Below are 17,522 nucleotides of genomic sequence, written 5' to 3'. Positions count from 1 at the left end.
GAACACATGAAATTTAGCAAATTTAATTGCTAAAATAAAAGTATTTATAAGTCATCTTTTTAAAGGACTCCTTGTTCCCTTAAATGTCCATTAAAACCGCGAGAACAGCAAAAATCGTTAAAAATCACACCTACGGCGGCAAATAACGGCGAAACGGTTGGCCGGAGGCAAATAATGCATAGGTAAAGAAAGTTCCGTCTCAAAAAGTTAGAAAACATTGCAGAGATGACTTTGGGCTCTAAAATGACTCCTTCCCCTCTAACGAGGGAAAATTTCAAATTAACAAGAACGAAATTGTTCAAACCATGCAATGTAAAATGCTCAATTACTCGAAAACGGCCGGGAGGCCCCAGGTTATGAAAACTGTTTTAAACACAATACATGTTGCATATTAATATTATTATTGCAAAACCTGGGGCATCCTGGCCGTTTTTGGGTAAAATGGAGAAAACTGATTTTTTGGGGTTAAAAATCTTAATATTTTTGGTGAAATTTTCTCACAAAATGTCAATTTACACCACCAAAAAAATATTTTTTTAAAACTTTTCTTTAATTAGACATTGGTACAGGTATCTGAAAAGTACCTCATTCAAAAATTATTTTCATAAGATGAACATAAATGTATTTTTTGTTGCTTTGAAAAAATTGTGTAAAAAAATCTGGAAAATCATCAAAACTGAAAAGAAATTTTTCACTACCTTTTTTAAAAATGGCGTAAATCCGCCAAAAATGAATATTTTTTAAAAATTTCTTTTCTAGCTGTCTACTTACAGCCATTATTAATTCTTAGGATAGATAAAAGTCAATTTTAAATTTTTTGGATGTCCCACTGGATCCCACTGTGCCTAAACCCCACTAAAACCAGAATTATAAATTTCAACACAAAACAAGAAATTAACATTAAAATAAACGATACCATCATACAAACTGTTAAAAGCAATCACATTAATACTCAAGAATCCTCTTTCAAATTCCTAGGATTTCTATTAGATGAAAAGGCAAATTTTAATAGCCACATCAATAAAACAATAAGTAAATTAAATACATGCAATCATATCTTAAGAAACATAAAAAAAGAGATTCCAACAAAGCAAAAAATACTATGCTACAATGCACTAGGTAAGCCTTTCATAGAATATGGAATTAGCATTTGGGCACCAAACAACACAAAAGCTTTAAATACAATCACTACTATACAAAAACGTATCATTTTAAACATACATGGTTCATCCAGAAGAATCCACACTGAACCACTCTTTAAGAAATACAAAATTCTCAAATTCAAAGATCTAATCACATACAATAACCTATTAATAGGACACTCCGTTTTCTATGAATACGCACCAACTGCAAGTCTAAACTTAATAAAAAAAGAAGTTCCACATGAGAGACTACGCAGGAATATTTGGAACTTGAAAATAAACGGAGCAAACAAATCATCTATAACAAAATTTACCATTCCCAAAGACTGGAATAAACTAAATATAGAATTAAAACAAATAAAAAACAGAAAAAAAATTAAAAAAGCAATACTAAAACACTTTATAGATAAATACAAACTATTCATAAACTGTAGCGATCATAATTGCAATATCTGCTACTAAAACCTACACAATAACCCTTGTACATGTCCATAAAATAATTACTTATGAACATACTCTCAGCCTTCAGCCTGCCTTGTCCTCCGCCGTCTTCTCACAATCAGTAACATGAAAATTAAAATTAAGTCATGGGTAAACCTACAATAGTATCTATTATACAAATGTAGTGCCATGATCTTCCTAGTTATATTTAATATTTTATTATTGATATTGTTTATTCAATGTAATGAACTTATATAAAAATTTGTTACTATTAGTGGAATTAATAAATATCTATCTAATTAGAGGCCCATATACAAGAATAACAGTAGTATGTTTTTTGGTTTGTTCATTACGATCTCGCTTACCAATAAAAAGATTACGTTTTTCATTTTCAAATTTCAGTAAGCTTTAGAAAATGGTTTTTGACTATAACATTTCTACATTAGAAATTTATGAGTGGTTTTGGGCTATTTTTCTAAAGCCTTCCTACCCCTCCGAATACAGAGCCCTTTCATGCTAGGGGCGAAGTCAATAGTTTTGATGGAACCTTCTTCTGATACAAAGCATCCTTTGGGAATTCTCTTCAATAGAACTGTTAAGAACGTTCCAACAGACATATTAGATAGCAGCCGAGAAAATCATGTTTCCCAAACAAACGTTAAAGAAAAAATTCATTCTGGCATTAAATTTATTTCGAAGGCAAAAAGTGTTTTTCCCCACACAGTATATTGTAAACATCCCCATCTTTTGAGAAAATAAGAATATATAAATTTGATTATTTTCTATGTCTATGAGAAAAAAAAATAATGAAGATTATCCTATAATTAAATGTTATTATCTTAGTATTAATTATTTATTAATACTGGCTACAAAAACAAATAGATCCAACAAAAACATCCCTGTTGAATTGGATGTGTTGTGTTGGATGCGGGGCTAATTCAAGGGCCCGTTTTGTACAGAATATAAGTTGTACATATGAGTTTTTTCTCATATGTTCTATCAGTAAAATCTAACAAACAAAGAGATTTTACAAATCCAATTGAATGTACTATATTTTTGAGTAATCTAATAAAGTAATTCTCAAACCCCCACCCGTTCCCTTTACCCCATCCAATCCCTTTCTCTCCTACTGTACGAACTGACCACTGAAATGAGATCCTAATTAGCAAGCTAAATTAACGACAAATTTTCCTCTGTCAATATATCCATGTATAACCTATATCCAATAACAACTAATATAATTCTTGCTTTAATAGTAGTGAATTTACTCTATAATTCACTCTGACTGTCCCCCTAGCCTTGTCCAATACAGAAATAAATCGAATTTAAGAGGGTAGGCTTTATTTGTTATTTTTTAATACTTTATGTCACGTTAGGTTAGGTTATTTTTTGTACTAGAAAGCCCAGCAGAGTTTGACATAATAAAAATATCACATTGCCTTTTTAAAATGCACTCTAAAATATTTTTTAAAAATTTTGTTTATTACTTAATATCTATCTAAACTAAGAAGACGAAGAAAGTCCCTCAATGACGTCATAAAAATTAGGGATGAGGAGAGGAGGAGTGGGAAAGAAAACCCCTAACAAGGGATGGATAATCTCTTGTTTTTATGACGTAACATGCTGATTTTTTAAGGAACTTTTTTCGTCTTCTAAATAAATTTGTATAATATTTACCTGCATTGAAATTCATCGTCCTCACATTCCAGACTACATCCTAAATAATTATATATATGATGACAGGAAAAATCTCGGTCCCACTTTGTACAGCATATATTTTTAGGTTTTAAAAGGGTTTACTCTAGATTCAAGTACAGGCCTTTTATTGAATTTTGACTGTTTGGTTAATTGAGTTGAGTGTTCCAACGTTTCAACCACTAATTGTAATCTACATAACGGTTCTTTTGTTTAACATCATAGGGGATGTACATCAAATTGTGTTATCCCTTAAGTTCTCTGCAAGAAAATTATTGGTCTGACTATGAAGGTACACTTACAGAACATATTTTGTTCATTTGGGTTTTTCTCGAATTTAACAAAAAAAGAGCTTTCAAATATTAAATATTAATTTAACTTTGATTGCAGAAGCAGCATTTTTCAGTGGTTAATTATACTTCTTTTTTAAAAACTATATATTGGTCACCGAATAAACGAATAACGATCAAATGTTACTCTGAAGTCAAACTAACAAAAATGGCATTGGATTGGCCTGCTTCTAACACTAGTCCCCAACGTTTTAATTCGTTGGCTTAACAACGGCGTGGACTTTCATTGCATTTTAATTGGTCGGTTCATTAATTGGAGTGTCCAAACGTTTGAAACTCTAATTGTAATATAGAGACGGGGTATTTTTGGGTATCATTATTGGAAATGTGTATCTTAGTTTTCTCCCTTTAAATCAAGCATAAGAACATAAAGGATTGTTCAGAAAAGTTAATTAGAAGTTCATCTGTCTGAACAGTGTTTTTTGCATGTTTGCTAATATCTTTAAACGGCTATGCGGATAAATTCACAATTATTAGCGGATTTTTATCATTGGTCTAGTACATAAATAAGACTATTTCAAAGAGGAGAGGGGGGGTCGTGGAGGCCATTACTATGGGCAATAGAAAGAAAATTTCAACTTAACAAAATTTCTAGATAAAGAAAAAAAAAGATTTACAGTAAGACATGTTTACAGCAAAATTAGTTTGACATTTATTTGGTGGGAATCTGGAAAAGGGAGATAATTCATCTGCTGAATGAAAACTGGTTTACCCCAAGATAAATTTAAAATGTTACATGTTGTTATCATATAACGGCGTTAAATGGCGTTAGATAAGGTAAAATAGTTTTCTCTAAGATAAACATTTCTTCATTCCAAGATAGAAATATGAATGTAAAGCAAAATAAGGAAAAAAACAACATAAATATACAGTGTGTTTTTTAAGCCTAGGGCTGGTTTTAGTCTATTTTACTACCCTAAATACGTATCCCCTAGATCTAGGAGCTCAGCTACTATAATCTTCTACAGCATTATGCACATACACAAAGGCAGATTGTCTTTGTGTCAGAAGTGAAGAATCTCGCTAACCGCTGAACCAAAATGGTTCTTCTTTATAGTGAAGCTCTTTACAGGTCAAGGGAAGGTTTTGGGGGAGGATACTGCTATAAATAAAATTCCTTATAGTTTTTTATAGTATACTTTTATGTTATCTCTGACAGCAGCTGTGTAAAACACAAAGACAGACAAAACGAATTATAGAGTTTCGTCGAATTAAAAAGACAAATAAATTCCTTTTTACTTAAGTATTTTTACATTTTATCAGGGATTGAAAGGTTCATAACGCTTTTATTAAACTAAAATCCGTAATTCCTATATAATGTTTTGTTACCATAAGCACAAGTAAATTGGGTGGAAGATTTATTCTTTGTACATTGATTGTCCTATCCTGTATACCTACATAGTACACATGGATAAATGTAGAATGTCTACAAGAGCAAGAATATAAACATTTTCTTCTTTATCTTATTTTATTTGAAGTTTAAACAAAATTATTTACAGGGTGGGCCACATAAATCCGGACTTTTTTCAAACGGCCATAGCACCAAAACTACTTGACCAATCAGGACGTTTGACCACACTATAAAAAGCTTAGGTAATTACCTTTTGGCCCATGAAAATTTTTGGAGGATGTGTACTCCGTGCTGGCAGTGCTTATGTTTAACATGGCAGATTCGAAATGAGCGCTAGTTTACCCTAGATTATCAATATAGGACACTAAATCTGATCTCAGCCCATCTGTAGCTGAGATAGACTTAAACTTGCTGGAGATACTGTTAGATACTTAATAAAGGCACTAGAAAAAAACTAAAGCTCTCTATCACATCTGGTTTGTCCGTAGTACTCCGGCAAAGTGAAACGTGGCAGATTTTAAGGTGTCAAAAATGTCAATAATCTTGAAAATTTCTTCTACATGGGCCCATTTGGAACCTTAAAAATCGTATTAGACTATGTGTTGCGATAATAACCATAGCTTAATCTTCATGCCATTTCCAAAAAGGTATAAAACGTTGTTCTAGCTTAACTGTGGCCAAAATAAGAGCCTCCGTGTCGATTGGTAGCTTGAAAGATGGGTATATTTGGATCCTGCGGTTACTCACGTCCCTAAGGAGATGTGGCCTCCCAGCAGCCCTGATCTTCATACAATTGACTTATTGGCCTAAAGCGCCATTAATGCACGAACTAATAGACGCGCCTATACCATAAAGACCTCCCTCATTGCCACTATCAAGGAGAACTTCGCCATCTTGGACAAGGACATGGTGACCAGGATCGGGGGCCGGTTTAGGGGGCGGGTAAAGGCAGTGATTGAGGCTAGCGGCGATTTTATTGAATAATCTAATAGTCATATACCTAGTTTACTTCCCAGTTTTTAAAATTCAATAAAATCTTTAAAATTGACGATTTTATGTTCGTTTGTTTAAAAATAAGAAAAAGTCCGGATTTATCTGGCCCACCCTGTATAATTGCCTGTCTGTCCAACAGTCCGTCCGAAAGTGATTTTCTCGGCTAATATTTAAGATAGACTGTTGGATTTTTTTTGTAACGATACGCCTTACCAAAAAAGCTTCTAGTATGCAACTTGATCCGTTAGCCTGTAAGTCATTCACCTACTTGTTTCTTTTTTTAATTGCTCTATAACATAAATTGTAAGTGAGGAAAGTCGCTCAAAAAATCAGCATATAACGTCATAAAAATGAGGGATTATCCACTCATTCTCTATTCATTCTTCATTTTTACGATGAGAGAAATTGTTTTGAGCGACTTTTTTCACGTACCGTACATTGTAAATTTGGCCTTAATAGATTTTTTTGCTTTACTATTCAAAGAGTGTTGACATCCTTTTCCTTGAAAAAGTTAAAAATCAATAGGAAAAAATCCATTAAAAATATCATACATACATTTTCTTACATAGAATGAAGCCTTTTTAATTAATATTTCTTTCTTTCTATGTTATGTTTCTATGTAATTAGTTGTATTTTAAGAAAAGTAAATCCTTATAATAAAATAACAGGATCTCCGTCTGTCTGTCTCTGTGAATCGAAGTATCTCGATAACCGAGAACAGATATGGTTCTCCATTGTAATATATCTTCTCCTGGGAAGGCTCAACATTATTTTGAGTGATGTTACCACCACCTAAAATAAGAGGTCGCCTTTACACCCCCCCCCCCCCCATACCTTAAGGGCCCTTAAAAGGACTCTCCACAGAAAAATCAACTTTGGAATTTTGAAAATCTAACCTGAAACTATTATTCTCTGTTCAATTTTAGGCATTTTTTGTTTTTGTGGCATCGCGATCGAAGCCCTTTGAAAATTTTGTCCGCCGCCTATTTGTACTGCCGCTATAACAATATATTCTACACTTTCCTCCACTCAATATATGTTTGCCGCTAAAGAACATTTGCTCCATTGCAACCGGCCGCTCTACAATTTATCCTCTTCCTTGACTGGACAATCCTGCCGCCTCCATTTTGTGTTCGCCTCCGCCAAATATAACCATCTTTTGCCGCAGTTGCCGCATTCATCGCCCTTCTCCGCCGCTACTCCGCTATACATTGCGTACGGTGCTATACACAACACCCCCAGCCTCTATTTAATTTCTGAACAAGGGAGAGGGGAGCATGTATTAAAAAGCGATGAATAGCGGAGTAGCGGCGGAGAAGGGCGATGAATGCGGCAACGGCGGCAAAAATAGAAGCTAAAAATCACTAAAGCAGCACAAATTAAATGGCGGGAGGATTCACTTAAAGGAGGTAAAAAATTTCAAAGGGCTTCGATAACGATGCCACAAAAACAAAAAATGCCTAAAATTGAACAGAGAATAATAATTTCAGGTTAGATTTTCAAAAATCCAAAGTTGATTTTTCTGTGGAGAGTCCTTTTAAGTAAACAAAAAATGAGGACATTGAAAAAAGTCAGATATTTAAGAATTAAACCAAAATCTTTTTAGTAATTTTTTCCATTGATTCAGGATATTTATTCAATTTTTAATTTTCCATAAAGATAATTCGTGTTTCAGTTTGTAAATGTAATTATGAGGTAATTTAGTTGGAACAACCTAATTATTCTCAGCTTTTCATAATAAATATTGGATCTAAAAATTATGGATCTTGGACAAAGTAGTCTCCTAAAGAAAGTAGCCTCTTCTTTTAATAAAGGTCATGACCGCAGCGCTCGGCCTCCTGGCCTGCCTAGCCGCGGGCGCTCGGCCCCCTAGCCTATAACCTAACCTAACATTTCCTAAAAATTGTAAAAAATCTACCAACCACTTTTTGTAAAATCCACGAAATTCTAAACCACCTATGTGTTAACAGTGGAGGCTAATTTTCTTAAGTAATTCTCCCGAGGCTACTTTGTCCTAGAGGCTACTTTATAAGGAGGCTACTTTGTCCAAGATCCCCTTAAAATATTTGGCAGGATAACTATATATTTGACTATGACTCTGCAAGGTCAAGGAATGGTTCATATGAAGGAAAACTAATTTATTCATATCTCTGTCAGAGTGTCAGTAGCTGATTTTCTATATGAAAAAAAGAACCAAAAGTCAAAGGTTGCTAAATAAAAGTGGTAAAGAAGCAAAAAATGGATCAATTTTTGTTATAGTAGGAAGTTAACTTGTAAATAAAAAAAATGTTCCAATTTACTTATTTTACTTAGCATGAATTTTATTTTTTAAACCTTTCTTTATTCATGTAATCATCTGTGAATCTTTGATATTTCTGTTCTACTTTTTCCATGTTTTAGAATCTTAATCACTTAACCATAAAATGACAGGGTTTAAAAATAAAACAAGATAACAGAAAAATAACAGGTAATAAGGGAAGAAACAAGGATGAAAATATCCATGAGTAAAAAACAGAAAACAAAAGTAAGAGATAATCTAAATTTTAAACAGACAAAAAAACGGCTACTTGTATTTTCATATATAGTCATCTAGAATGCCTGGAATTTGATTTTGATACTATTAACAGACAAATTAAAATTAATAGTATTGATACAATTGTTGTATCCATCTTTTATAAATCTAATATAAAGCTAATTAGTAAACCTTATATATCAACTACTAGTCAACCACATACATATATAGTTATGTTCAAAAGATGGAAATTTTTCAAAACATTTGATTTTCTACTTTTAGGAATGTCTGTAAAACAGATCCATAGTAGAAATGTATATACAGACAACTACCTCCCTTCATTTTTCAAAGACCTCTTTCGTCTGCTTCTAAATTATTTTCTGCTACTTGGCTGTGTTAATATAAGCGACACCATTGGTTGATTTTCAATAACCCAATAGGAAGGATGCACAAGACGGTTGCGATGGGGAGATACAGTTATTTAACCCTTTCTCTCTCTAGTGTTTTACTCTAATGTCTGTAATTCTAATGCTTTCTTATGCAATCAGAGGAAGTTTTTAATTGTAGATTATGATGTTTTTCAAAATATAATGATTTTAAAATACTATAGATACTATAGGGAGGAAAGAGCTATAGGACTGTAAATCAAACCTGTACTCAAAATTATAAATATGCTTTGTTGACATTTATTAGATTTTTATTGTAAGGTTTAAACTAGCAATATCCAAACTTATCAACCAATAAAGTTTATGTATAGGAGGGGTAACTTAAAATTGTTTGTTAATGTATCATTCATTGTCTTCTCCCTTAATTAATTGCATTAAAAATGTGTTCAAGCTTCACTTTTATGGAATTTGTCAATATCTTTTTTGGATTATATCCTATTTTCTGGAGCAATCTTTGTTTTTGACATGAAGCTTGAATAATTGGAGATGGTGTCAGATGCAAATAAAGTATTTTTTTAGGCATTTTTTTACAAACATAATTAGAATAAAAATATATAGTTTCTAATGAGTTTTGAGGAAATCTGTGTTCGACAAAATGTAATCATGGTTTTTTTATTGGTAAATGTTGATTATTAAACTTAATTCTTGGTTGAAATGTTATATTCCAGTGGCTTCGAAAACGATTAATATCCGCTGGATGAGAACCAGTTCTTAGCCTTTCTGAAAAATCATATATAGCATCGTATTACATACAATCTTTCACAAATATTAAAATAAATCAAAAATTAATAACAATTTTTTAACCCGGGCTTTCAGTCACTAGGGGCTAACACAAATTATTTTAATGTTTTAATTTTTCTTTCTCGTATTCATTCGAATCCGGTGGATAGGAACCAGTTCTCATCCATACAAAAAAAAACTATGTCTAGCAGCGTATTATATCCAGCTTTCTACGAATATAAAAATGTACAATCAAAAGATTAAAACCAGTTTCTTTAGCCCGTGCCTTCGGCACCTCGGGGCTAAAAAACTGGTTTTAATCTTATAATTGTACATTCTGTATCCGCGGAAAGCCGTTTATAATACGATGCGAGAAATTCGGGGCTAAAAAACTGGTTTTAATCTTATAATTGTACATTCTATATCCGCGGAAAGCCGTTTATAATACGATGCGAGAAATAACTATTATATTATCCACAGAAAGCTGTCTATAATAAGATGCGATAGATTACAATAAGTATTTAAAACATTTGGACACTCAACTTATTGAACCAACCAATCCAATTTCAATAAAAGTCACTAAAGTTGTGAAGCGAATGAATGAGAATACGTTATTATAAAACTTTGGGGACTAATGTAATAAACAGCCCATTGCCCCCTTACCTTCTGGTTATATGAAAACCAACTAACCTGAGTGAATACTGCTGGCTATGAGGTATAAACTTGTCCACCAATGAATGTTCAACATTTAGACTTAACTATAAATGTCCACACGACTTAATTCCATAATATTAATCTGAAAAATAACTTTTACACATAAAAATATTATTGAACAAGGATTACCATTTATGAAAGTAAAGCTAAAATATTTGACAGCTGGACAAATGAAATTTAATAGAATTTTTATTAGAATTTTTAATTAGAATTCTTCACCAAAATTATATGTGAATCGTTCTCAAAATTGCATGAATACCGATTGGACATGTACATACATTTTTTTTAAGACTTGCTCTACTTTGTAACTAATATTCCTAGGAAAAATTATGGAAAACCCATGATGATTGGATTCAATTGGATCAAAAAAGCAAAACAAAATAACATGTTGAAAATAAACGAGATGACGTTTAGTTGCAATGCTTTTGTCTTAACCTCTTTTCGAGGAAGCTTTGTGTTTATCAAGTACGAAATTAATTCCTTATCATTATTCTAAAATTAAGCGCAAATGTCGTCTTTTTTGACTTTCCCTTCATAAAGTGACGCAGCATGGATTGTTTATATGCGCCCACGTTTTTCACTTTTGAATGAGACATGAGTGTGTGAAGATTTCGGAGAACAAAATTGGGCCTATCATTGGTCTCATAGTGTGTGAACGACCCTAGTATACCAGGGATTTGAAACCATAGGAACTTCAGGTAGAATTTGTTAATTTTATTAGGAAGAATGGTGTATAGGACGATTATATGTAGTTTTAAAAAGGCTTTAGCCAGCTAAGCATGAAACTTAATTATGTTTAATATATGTTTTAGTAATTTTTATGTGCCTTATTGTTGCATTTAACAATGATTTATTAAACCAAATAATTTTCCTTTAAAGCCAAAGTTTCCAAAGATTTTTTACCGTAGAGAAAAATGATTTTAAAAAGCAAATAAGATTACGTGGTTATAAATAACTGGAATTATGAATTAATTGATTTTGTAATTTCAGGTCTTTGAAATAATTTCATCAATAAATCTATATTCAAACCTGCTGTTGAAACTTGATGGTTCCTGGTATTGGGGGTTTGTATGTTCGCCAACTGATCTCGTGAACTTCCCGCTAATTCGGAAGTCAAGCTCAACCAAAGTGTCATGGTTGAGACAATTTCAAAGGACTTGAAGTTTAGGCATTAGCAAATTTCAAATGATTGGAGTTTGAAGGAGCTGCACAAGCGAATTTCAAAGAAGTGAAGGTTGAAGTTTAGGCATTAGCAAATTTCAAATAACCTGATGGTTGAAGGCGCTGCACAAGCAATTTCAAATGGTTCTGAAGAATAGGCATTAGCATTCTTCAAAGAATCTGAAGAATAGGCGTTAGCATTCTTCAATAAATCAATAGCATATAGTGTATTGATGCAAAAAACATTGACAATTTTTCTGTGAAATAATTACCTAGTGAATCAATATGGTGCTCACTAAAAAGCAGAAAATTGAGCGAGCTATCGCTATTGGCAATGAAAGGCTAGAGGTGTTTGACGAACAGATAAAAGTGTTTTATGAAAATCTAAAAGCCTGCCAAAGTTTTAGTTCATGTGAAAATGTGAATTTAAAATCAATTCGTGACATTTTTAGTGAGGTCAAGGACCAATCTGACCTAATAAAAAGTCTAAAATCTGCCGTGGAGACTAGTGAGATGCGCAAGTTCAAGCGTGATTTGGATGAAGCTAGTGAACAGAAAACTGTTGCAGATAAAGTTTATGCGTCGTTGGAACAGTGTACGAAAATTCTGCACTGGCTTGACAATGATTCAGACGACGTGAGGTCGAGCACTGTCGCCAGGAACCTCGACGTCGTTGAGAAGGTGAGGATGGACATGGGAGTGCTTAAAATTTCCGTGGAGTTGCGCCAAGAAGTACGTGATATGTACCGAAGGCTTAGAGAGATGGAACGTCGTTCATCTAACTCGGATAAGCTTGGTGTCTGTGGCACCAATAATTACGACAGTTATCATAGTCGTATGTTGCATGAGGCTAGTGCTAGTGTGAATACAGTCTACAAATCAAGTTCTGCGCCTAGCACATGTACCTTCCTGCTGCAAATAGTTCCAGTTGTAGCACCTGGCGGCGGCGCCTGCCATGCCGCCGTCAGGTTTGATTCTGGTGCAAATCTATCACTTGTGTCTGAGAAGTTGTCCAGCAAGTTGAAGCTGAAATCTACCGGCAGATATACAAACATTTCTGTTGCTGATGGTAGTGAATCATCCTGCCGCAATGTGGTGTTCTATCTGAAGGACAGGGATGGTAACTTGAGAGAATTTGAGGCAGCTGTTATGCCTAACCTCGGAGGTGGCAACGAGATGCGCTCGGTCCATCCGGAAACCGCCGCCAAAATATTTAAGATGCCGCCAGAAAGATTTACATATATTAGTGGAGGCTTAGATATCATCATTGGAAATACACATCCTGACGTGTTTCCATCAACCTACCAGAAAGTGGGCCAGTCTATGTTGTGGCGAACCATTTTTGGTAGTGGTTTTATCTGTACAAGTGCTGACTATGGAGCTGGTCAGCAGAAATCTTCGTTTAAAGCTGCCGTAGCTGTTGATAATGAACCGGTTGGTACTGACGTAGCTGTTGATAATGAACCGGTTGGTACTGCCGTAGCTGTTGATAATGAGCCGGTTGGTACTGCCGTAGCTGTTGATAATGAACCGGTTGGTACTGCCGTAGCTGTTGATAATGAACCGGTTGGTACTGCCGTAGCTGTTGATAATGAGCCGGTTGGTACTGCCGTAGCTGTTGATAATGAACCGGTTGGTACTGCCGTAGCTGTTGATAATGAGCCGGTTGGTACTGCCGTAGCTGTTGATAATGAACCGGTTGGGTCTGCCGTAGCTGTTAATGATGAACCTGTTGGTTCTGCTTGTGATGCTGTTATTGAGAAACCTGTTATTTCTGCAGTTGATACTGTTGTTTGTATTGCAGTCAATTCTGATGTTAAAGATACTGCCGTAGCTGTTGATAACATTGCTACGGCAGGTGAGGCTGTAGCCGTTCACAATGATGATGCTGAAATTGGTTGTGTTGCAGCCGGTTCTGATAATGAGGTTGGTGCTGTTGTGAATCAAGAATCGACCTGGCTGCTGCCAACCTTGCCGCCCGACACAGGGTAAGAGGCCTGCAAATAGCGGGTGGAAATATGGCGGGTGTGCCGCCAGAAAGTCATTGAAAAATTTCAAACCACACATATCTAATCTACAACATAAACTATTTATGTGAAAATGATCTTTAAAGAAAAAATATTACAAGTTATATATTAAGCTTGTGAAGGGAACCTAAAAAGGTTCTGCAAAGAATAAGTATTCATTATTCAACTAATTTTATTGTTCATATTTAAGCACAAAAATTCTACAAAATTGTTTAGACCTTTAAAGCAGATTTTAAAAGATTTTGTTTCTTTAAGTATGATTTTGAAAAGCAAAAGTCTGTGTGTATTAACTACCAAATGATTTTGCAGATTTTTTTAGATTGAGAAAAATAGATTTTTAAGAATTATTTTTCGAGGTATTTTTCATGGTTCACGTTTGCTTAAAAAAAATGTTATTTCTCAGATTCTCGTATGAGATAATGCATTAAAGTAAAGAACACAACATGTAAAATTATTATGATAATGTTTAAAATATTTCTTATCATTATTTTAAAAAGATTATCGCAAAAAATCAAGATATTTGTTTTAATTTGTAAGCAAATAAAGTTTTTTCTTTCACTCCGGAGGCAAGGATTCCTAATAATCCACGCGTAAAGATTTTTCTTCATTCCGAGAGCAGAGATTCGTAGTAATATATGTACCTAGCGACTTCGGACAATTTTAAACCTTGAGAAAGTATTTTATAGCAATTATTTTCCTAGGTACATATATTTTCGTTCATGTTTAAAAATGTAAACTCTATTTTCTATGAGATAAGCATTTATAATAATGAACACGATGTATGATATTATTAAGATATTGATTATTATTTATATGAATATCACAGACTTAATTTAAGATAAACTATGCATATTTTAAATTAACCTTTCCTTCATTTTATCGCAGATATTGAAATAAAAGCGGTTTAAAAAAATTTTTGATCAATAATTGATTCTTATTTTATGAAAATTGAGAACATTTTTTTTAGTAAAAAAGCCACATTTTCATATGCCTATTTTTATGCCTAAAATAAGAATCAAATGAAATGCGACTAATTTTTATTCTATTTCATATACTCAAATTAAATTTTATTGAGTTTAATTTCTTTTCAAAAGTACCATTCATTATAAAACTTACCTGAAAAGTTTAACAAAAAGGAATAAATGTGTCGAGGTTGCGTGATTCGATATTTATTCTAAGAAAAAAATCAAGTATTTTTTTAGCAGATTTTTTTAAAAAAATTATATATGAATTTCAATCAAGTAAAACATTTTTATTCAGATCAAGGAATGATTGAAAATTCATATTTAAAGTCTCATATTTTTTACAAAGAAAAATTGGTATTTTTTTTCATAATTCCGATGAAAATTCTGACGAAGATATTATTATTTTGCTATTCTTTAAGTATTAAAAAGTTTTATTGTTGATTAAGATATTACAGTTCTTATTCATTGGGTTTGAAAAACTTTCTGCCCAAGGATTTTGAAAAATTTTTTCTTACTACTCTTTTTGATGCTTAACAAATTTAGTTTTAAGTACCTATAAATCTTAATTTTCTTGTCTAAGATTTATTTCGTTTTATTTTTACATTATTTGTTTACATTTACATTTCAACCTGATTTCGTAGGTACTTATTGATTTATTTATAATGATTTATTACCTATTGATTATGAAATGATTATTATTAGTATAGTTGTTATATTTACAACATCATGATTAATAGGATTATCCATTTTAGGATTTGTGTATGTGATCTTGTGATTGTCATGTGCATGGAATGTTGTATGGTACAAACCAATCCCCATCCTTCTATCCTAAAATGTGAGGTATTATGAGTCCTAGTGAGGAGTATAATATTGTGTATGCATTTCACGGGGTTTTATTTAGTTAGGAGCAAAATTGTCACGTTTTCGGGATGTGGCCATTCTCATGTGATTATGGTGAGTTGAGTTTAGTGAGAAATGTTGCTAGTGCTCAGCGCAAAAAAACCTTGAATCTCGTTAAGGAAGTTAATTTGACTTTCAAACGGGGGGTGTGTCTTAACCTCTTTTCGAGGAAGCTTTGTGTTTATCAAGTACGAAATTAATTCCTTATCATTATTCTAAAATTAAGCGCAAATGTCGTCTTTTTTGACTTTCCCTTCATAAAGTGACGCAGCATGGATTGTTTATATGCGCCCACGTTTTTCACTTTTGAATGAGACATGAGTGTGTGAAGATTTCGGAGAACAAAATTGGGCCTATCATTGGTCTCATAGTGTGTGAACGACCCTAGTATACCAGGGATTTGAAACCATAGGAACTTCAGGTAGAATTTGTTAATTTTATTAGGAAGAATGGTGTATAGGACGATTATATGTAGTTTTAAAAAGGCTTTAGCCAGCTAAGCATGAAACTTAATTATGTTTAATATATGTTTTAGTAATTTTTATGTGCCTTATTGTTGCATTTAACAATGATTTATTAAACCAAATAATTTTCCTTTAAAGCCAAAGTTTCCAAAGATTTTTTACCGTAGAGAAAAATGATTTTAAAAAGCAAATAAGATTACGTGGTTATAAATAACTGGAATTATGAATTAATTGATTTTGTAATTTCAGGTCTTTGAAATAATTTCATCAATAAATCTATATTCAAACCTGCTGTTGAAACTTGATGGTTCCTGGTATTGGGGGTTTGTATGTTCGCCAACTGATCTCGTGAACTTCCCGCTAATTCGGAAGTCAAGCTCAACCAAAGTGTCATGGTTGAGACAGCTTTCTAAACTGTAAAAATTACCATACAAAGTTTGAGATTGATAGACGATTTCAACAATATCATTTTCCAGTATGGATTCGAAACCGATTTTTACCCGCAGGTTTAGAAATGGTTTTCAGAAATACTGAAAAATCATGTATTGCATCGTATAACAGACAATTTTCCTCAAATATTAAAATAAAGATAATAAAATCATTCTATACTAAGGTCCCTTAAGGGCAAAAATAACTGGTTATTATTTTTTTTATTTTAATATCCGCAGAAAGTTATTTATAATACGATGCAATAAATAAATAATCTTGAATAGTCCAATCCATGTATTTCTTATTTGCTTCCATATGTAATATGGAGATTAATATCCAAAATCATTAGAAAATAATTTGCTTCTGGTCGAGAGCTGAGAAAATTATGTTTCCGTAATACAGACAGTTTTGTACAAGTGCTGCTTCTTTATATTCAGAACATTTGTGTATGGACATCGTTGTAATTTTAAACAGGGGCTATTACGTCCAAAGAAAGCAAAGCTGTTTAAAATTACAAGCAACCAGTGCTAGAAGAAAAAATAAAATTGGTCTGTAAACTGGTCTTAAGTTTTATGAACCCGTTCTAACCGTTTATTTTGTCAATGTAAGGACTTTTATTAAATATCCATTGGTTTGTACCAATAAGCAGTGTCCAAACTTAAATAGTTTTAAACTAAGAAATTGGTTCTTTTACAATTGGAGGTGTGACTGTGTACCAATGTAACACCAATGTCTTGTCCCCTAAGATCACTCCATTTAACGCTCTATTGGACTACCTATGTCTGAAAGTCCTTACTGGTAAAAGTGTTTTAAGTCGTTACCCCAAAACAATAAAAACCCTCTGATATGTATCAGAGGAAATTATCGACATGTTTGTATGAACACCTTGAAAACAGGCTAGGCGTTTGGGAGCAAGATATATTATCAATCAATAATTATTTTATATACAAGGATGACAATATCCATAAAAGCGAAGCTCTGAAACGGTACGACAAACGGACATTAACATTTGTATAATGTCAGAACTGAATAATCAGAATGCGAATGTATAAGAGTCAAAGCAAAATTGTAAGTAAATTTGTTAAAAAACTGCTTGATACAGGATAATGATTATGGACATACTTACATTTTTAAAACTTGGAGATGCGATCCTCAATTTTCAAATTCTTTGAACGTACATATGAGACTTTTACAGAAATGCTTCGCATCCAC

General features: G+C 32.9%; 1 protein-coding gene across 1 annotated transcript in view; it reads right to left on the bottom strand.

Annotated features, from left to right (window-relative positions):
• Window positions 1–10,462, bottom strand: part of LOC145333767 (uncharacterized) — a 38,438-nt gene extending 27,976 nt beyond the window's left edge. The window contains exons 1-2 of the mRNA XM_080178997.1: window positions 10,341–10,462; window positions 3,261–3,300 (exon numbers count right to left, since the gene is read on the bottom strand). Coding sequence (XP_080035123.1) covers window positions 3,261–3,300; window positions 10,341–10,398 — 98 coding nt within the window. The 5' untranslated portion in view covers window positions 10,399–10,462. The remainder of the gene's footprint in view (window positions 1–3,260; window positions 3,301–10,340) is intronic.
• Window positions 10,463–17,522: the final 7,060 nt, after the last annotated feature.

The sequence above is a fragment of the Acartia tonsa genome, chromosome 12 (genome assembly GCF_053477335.1).
Source record: "Acartia tonsa isolate MP-2025a chromosome 12, ASM5347733v1, whole genome shotgun sequence".
In the NCBI taxonomy this organism is placed as follows: Eukaryota; Metazoa; Arthropoda; class Copepoda; order Calanoida; family Acartiidae; genus Acartia; species Acartia tonsa.
Note: the sequence above shows the minus strand (reverse complement) of the source record. Positions and strands in the feature narration are given on the sequence as shown.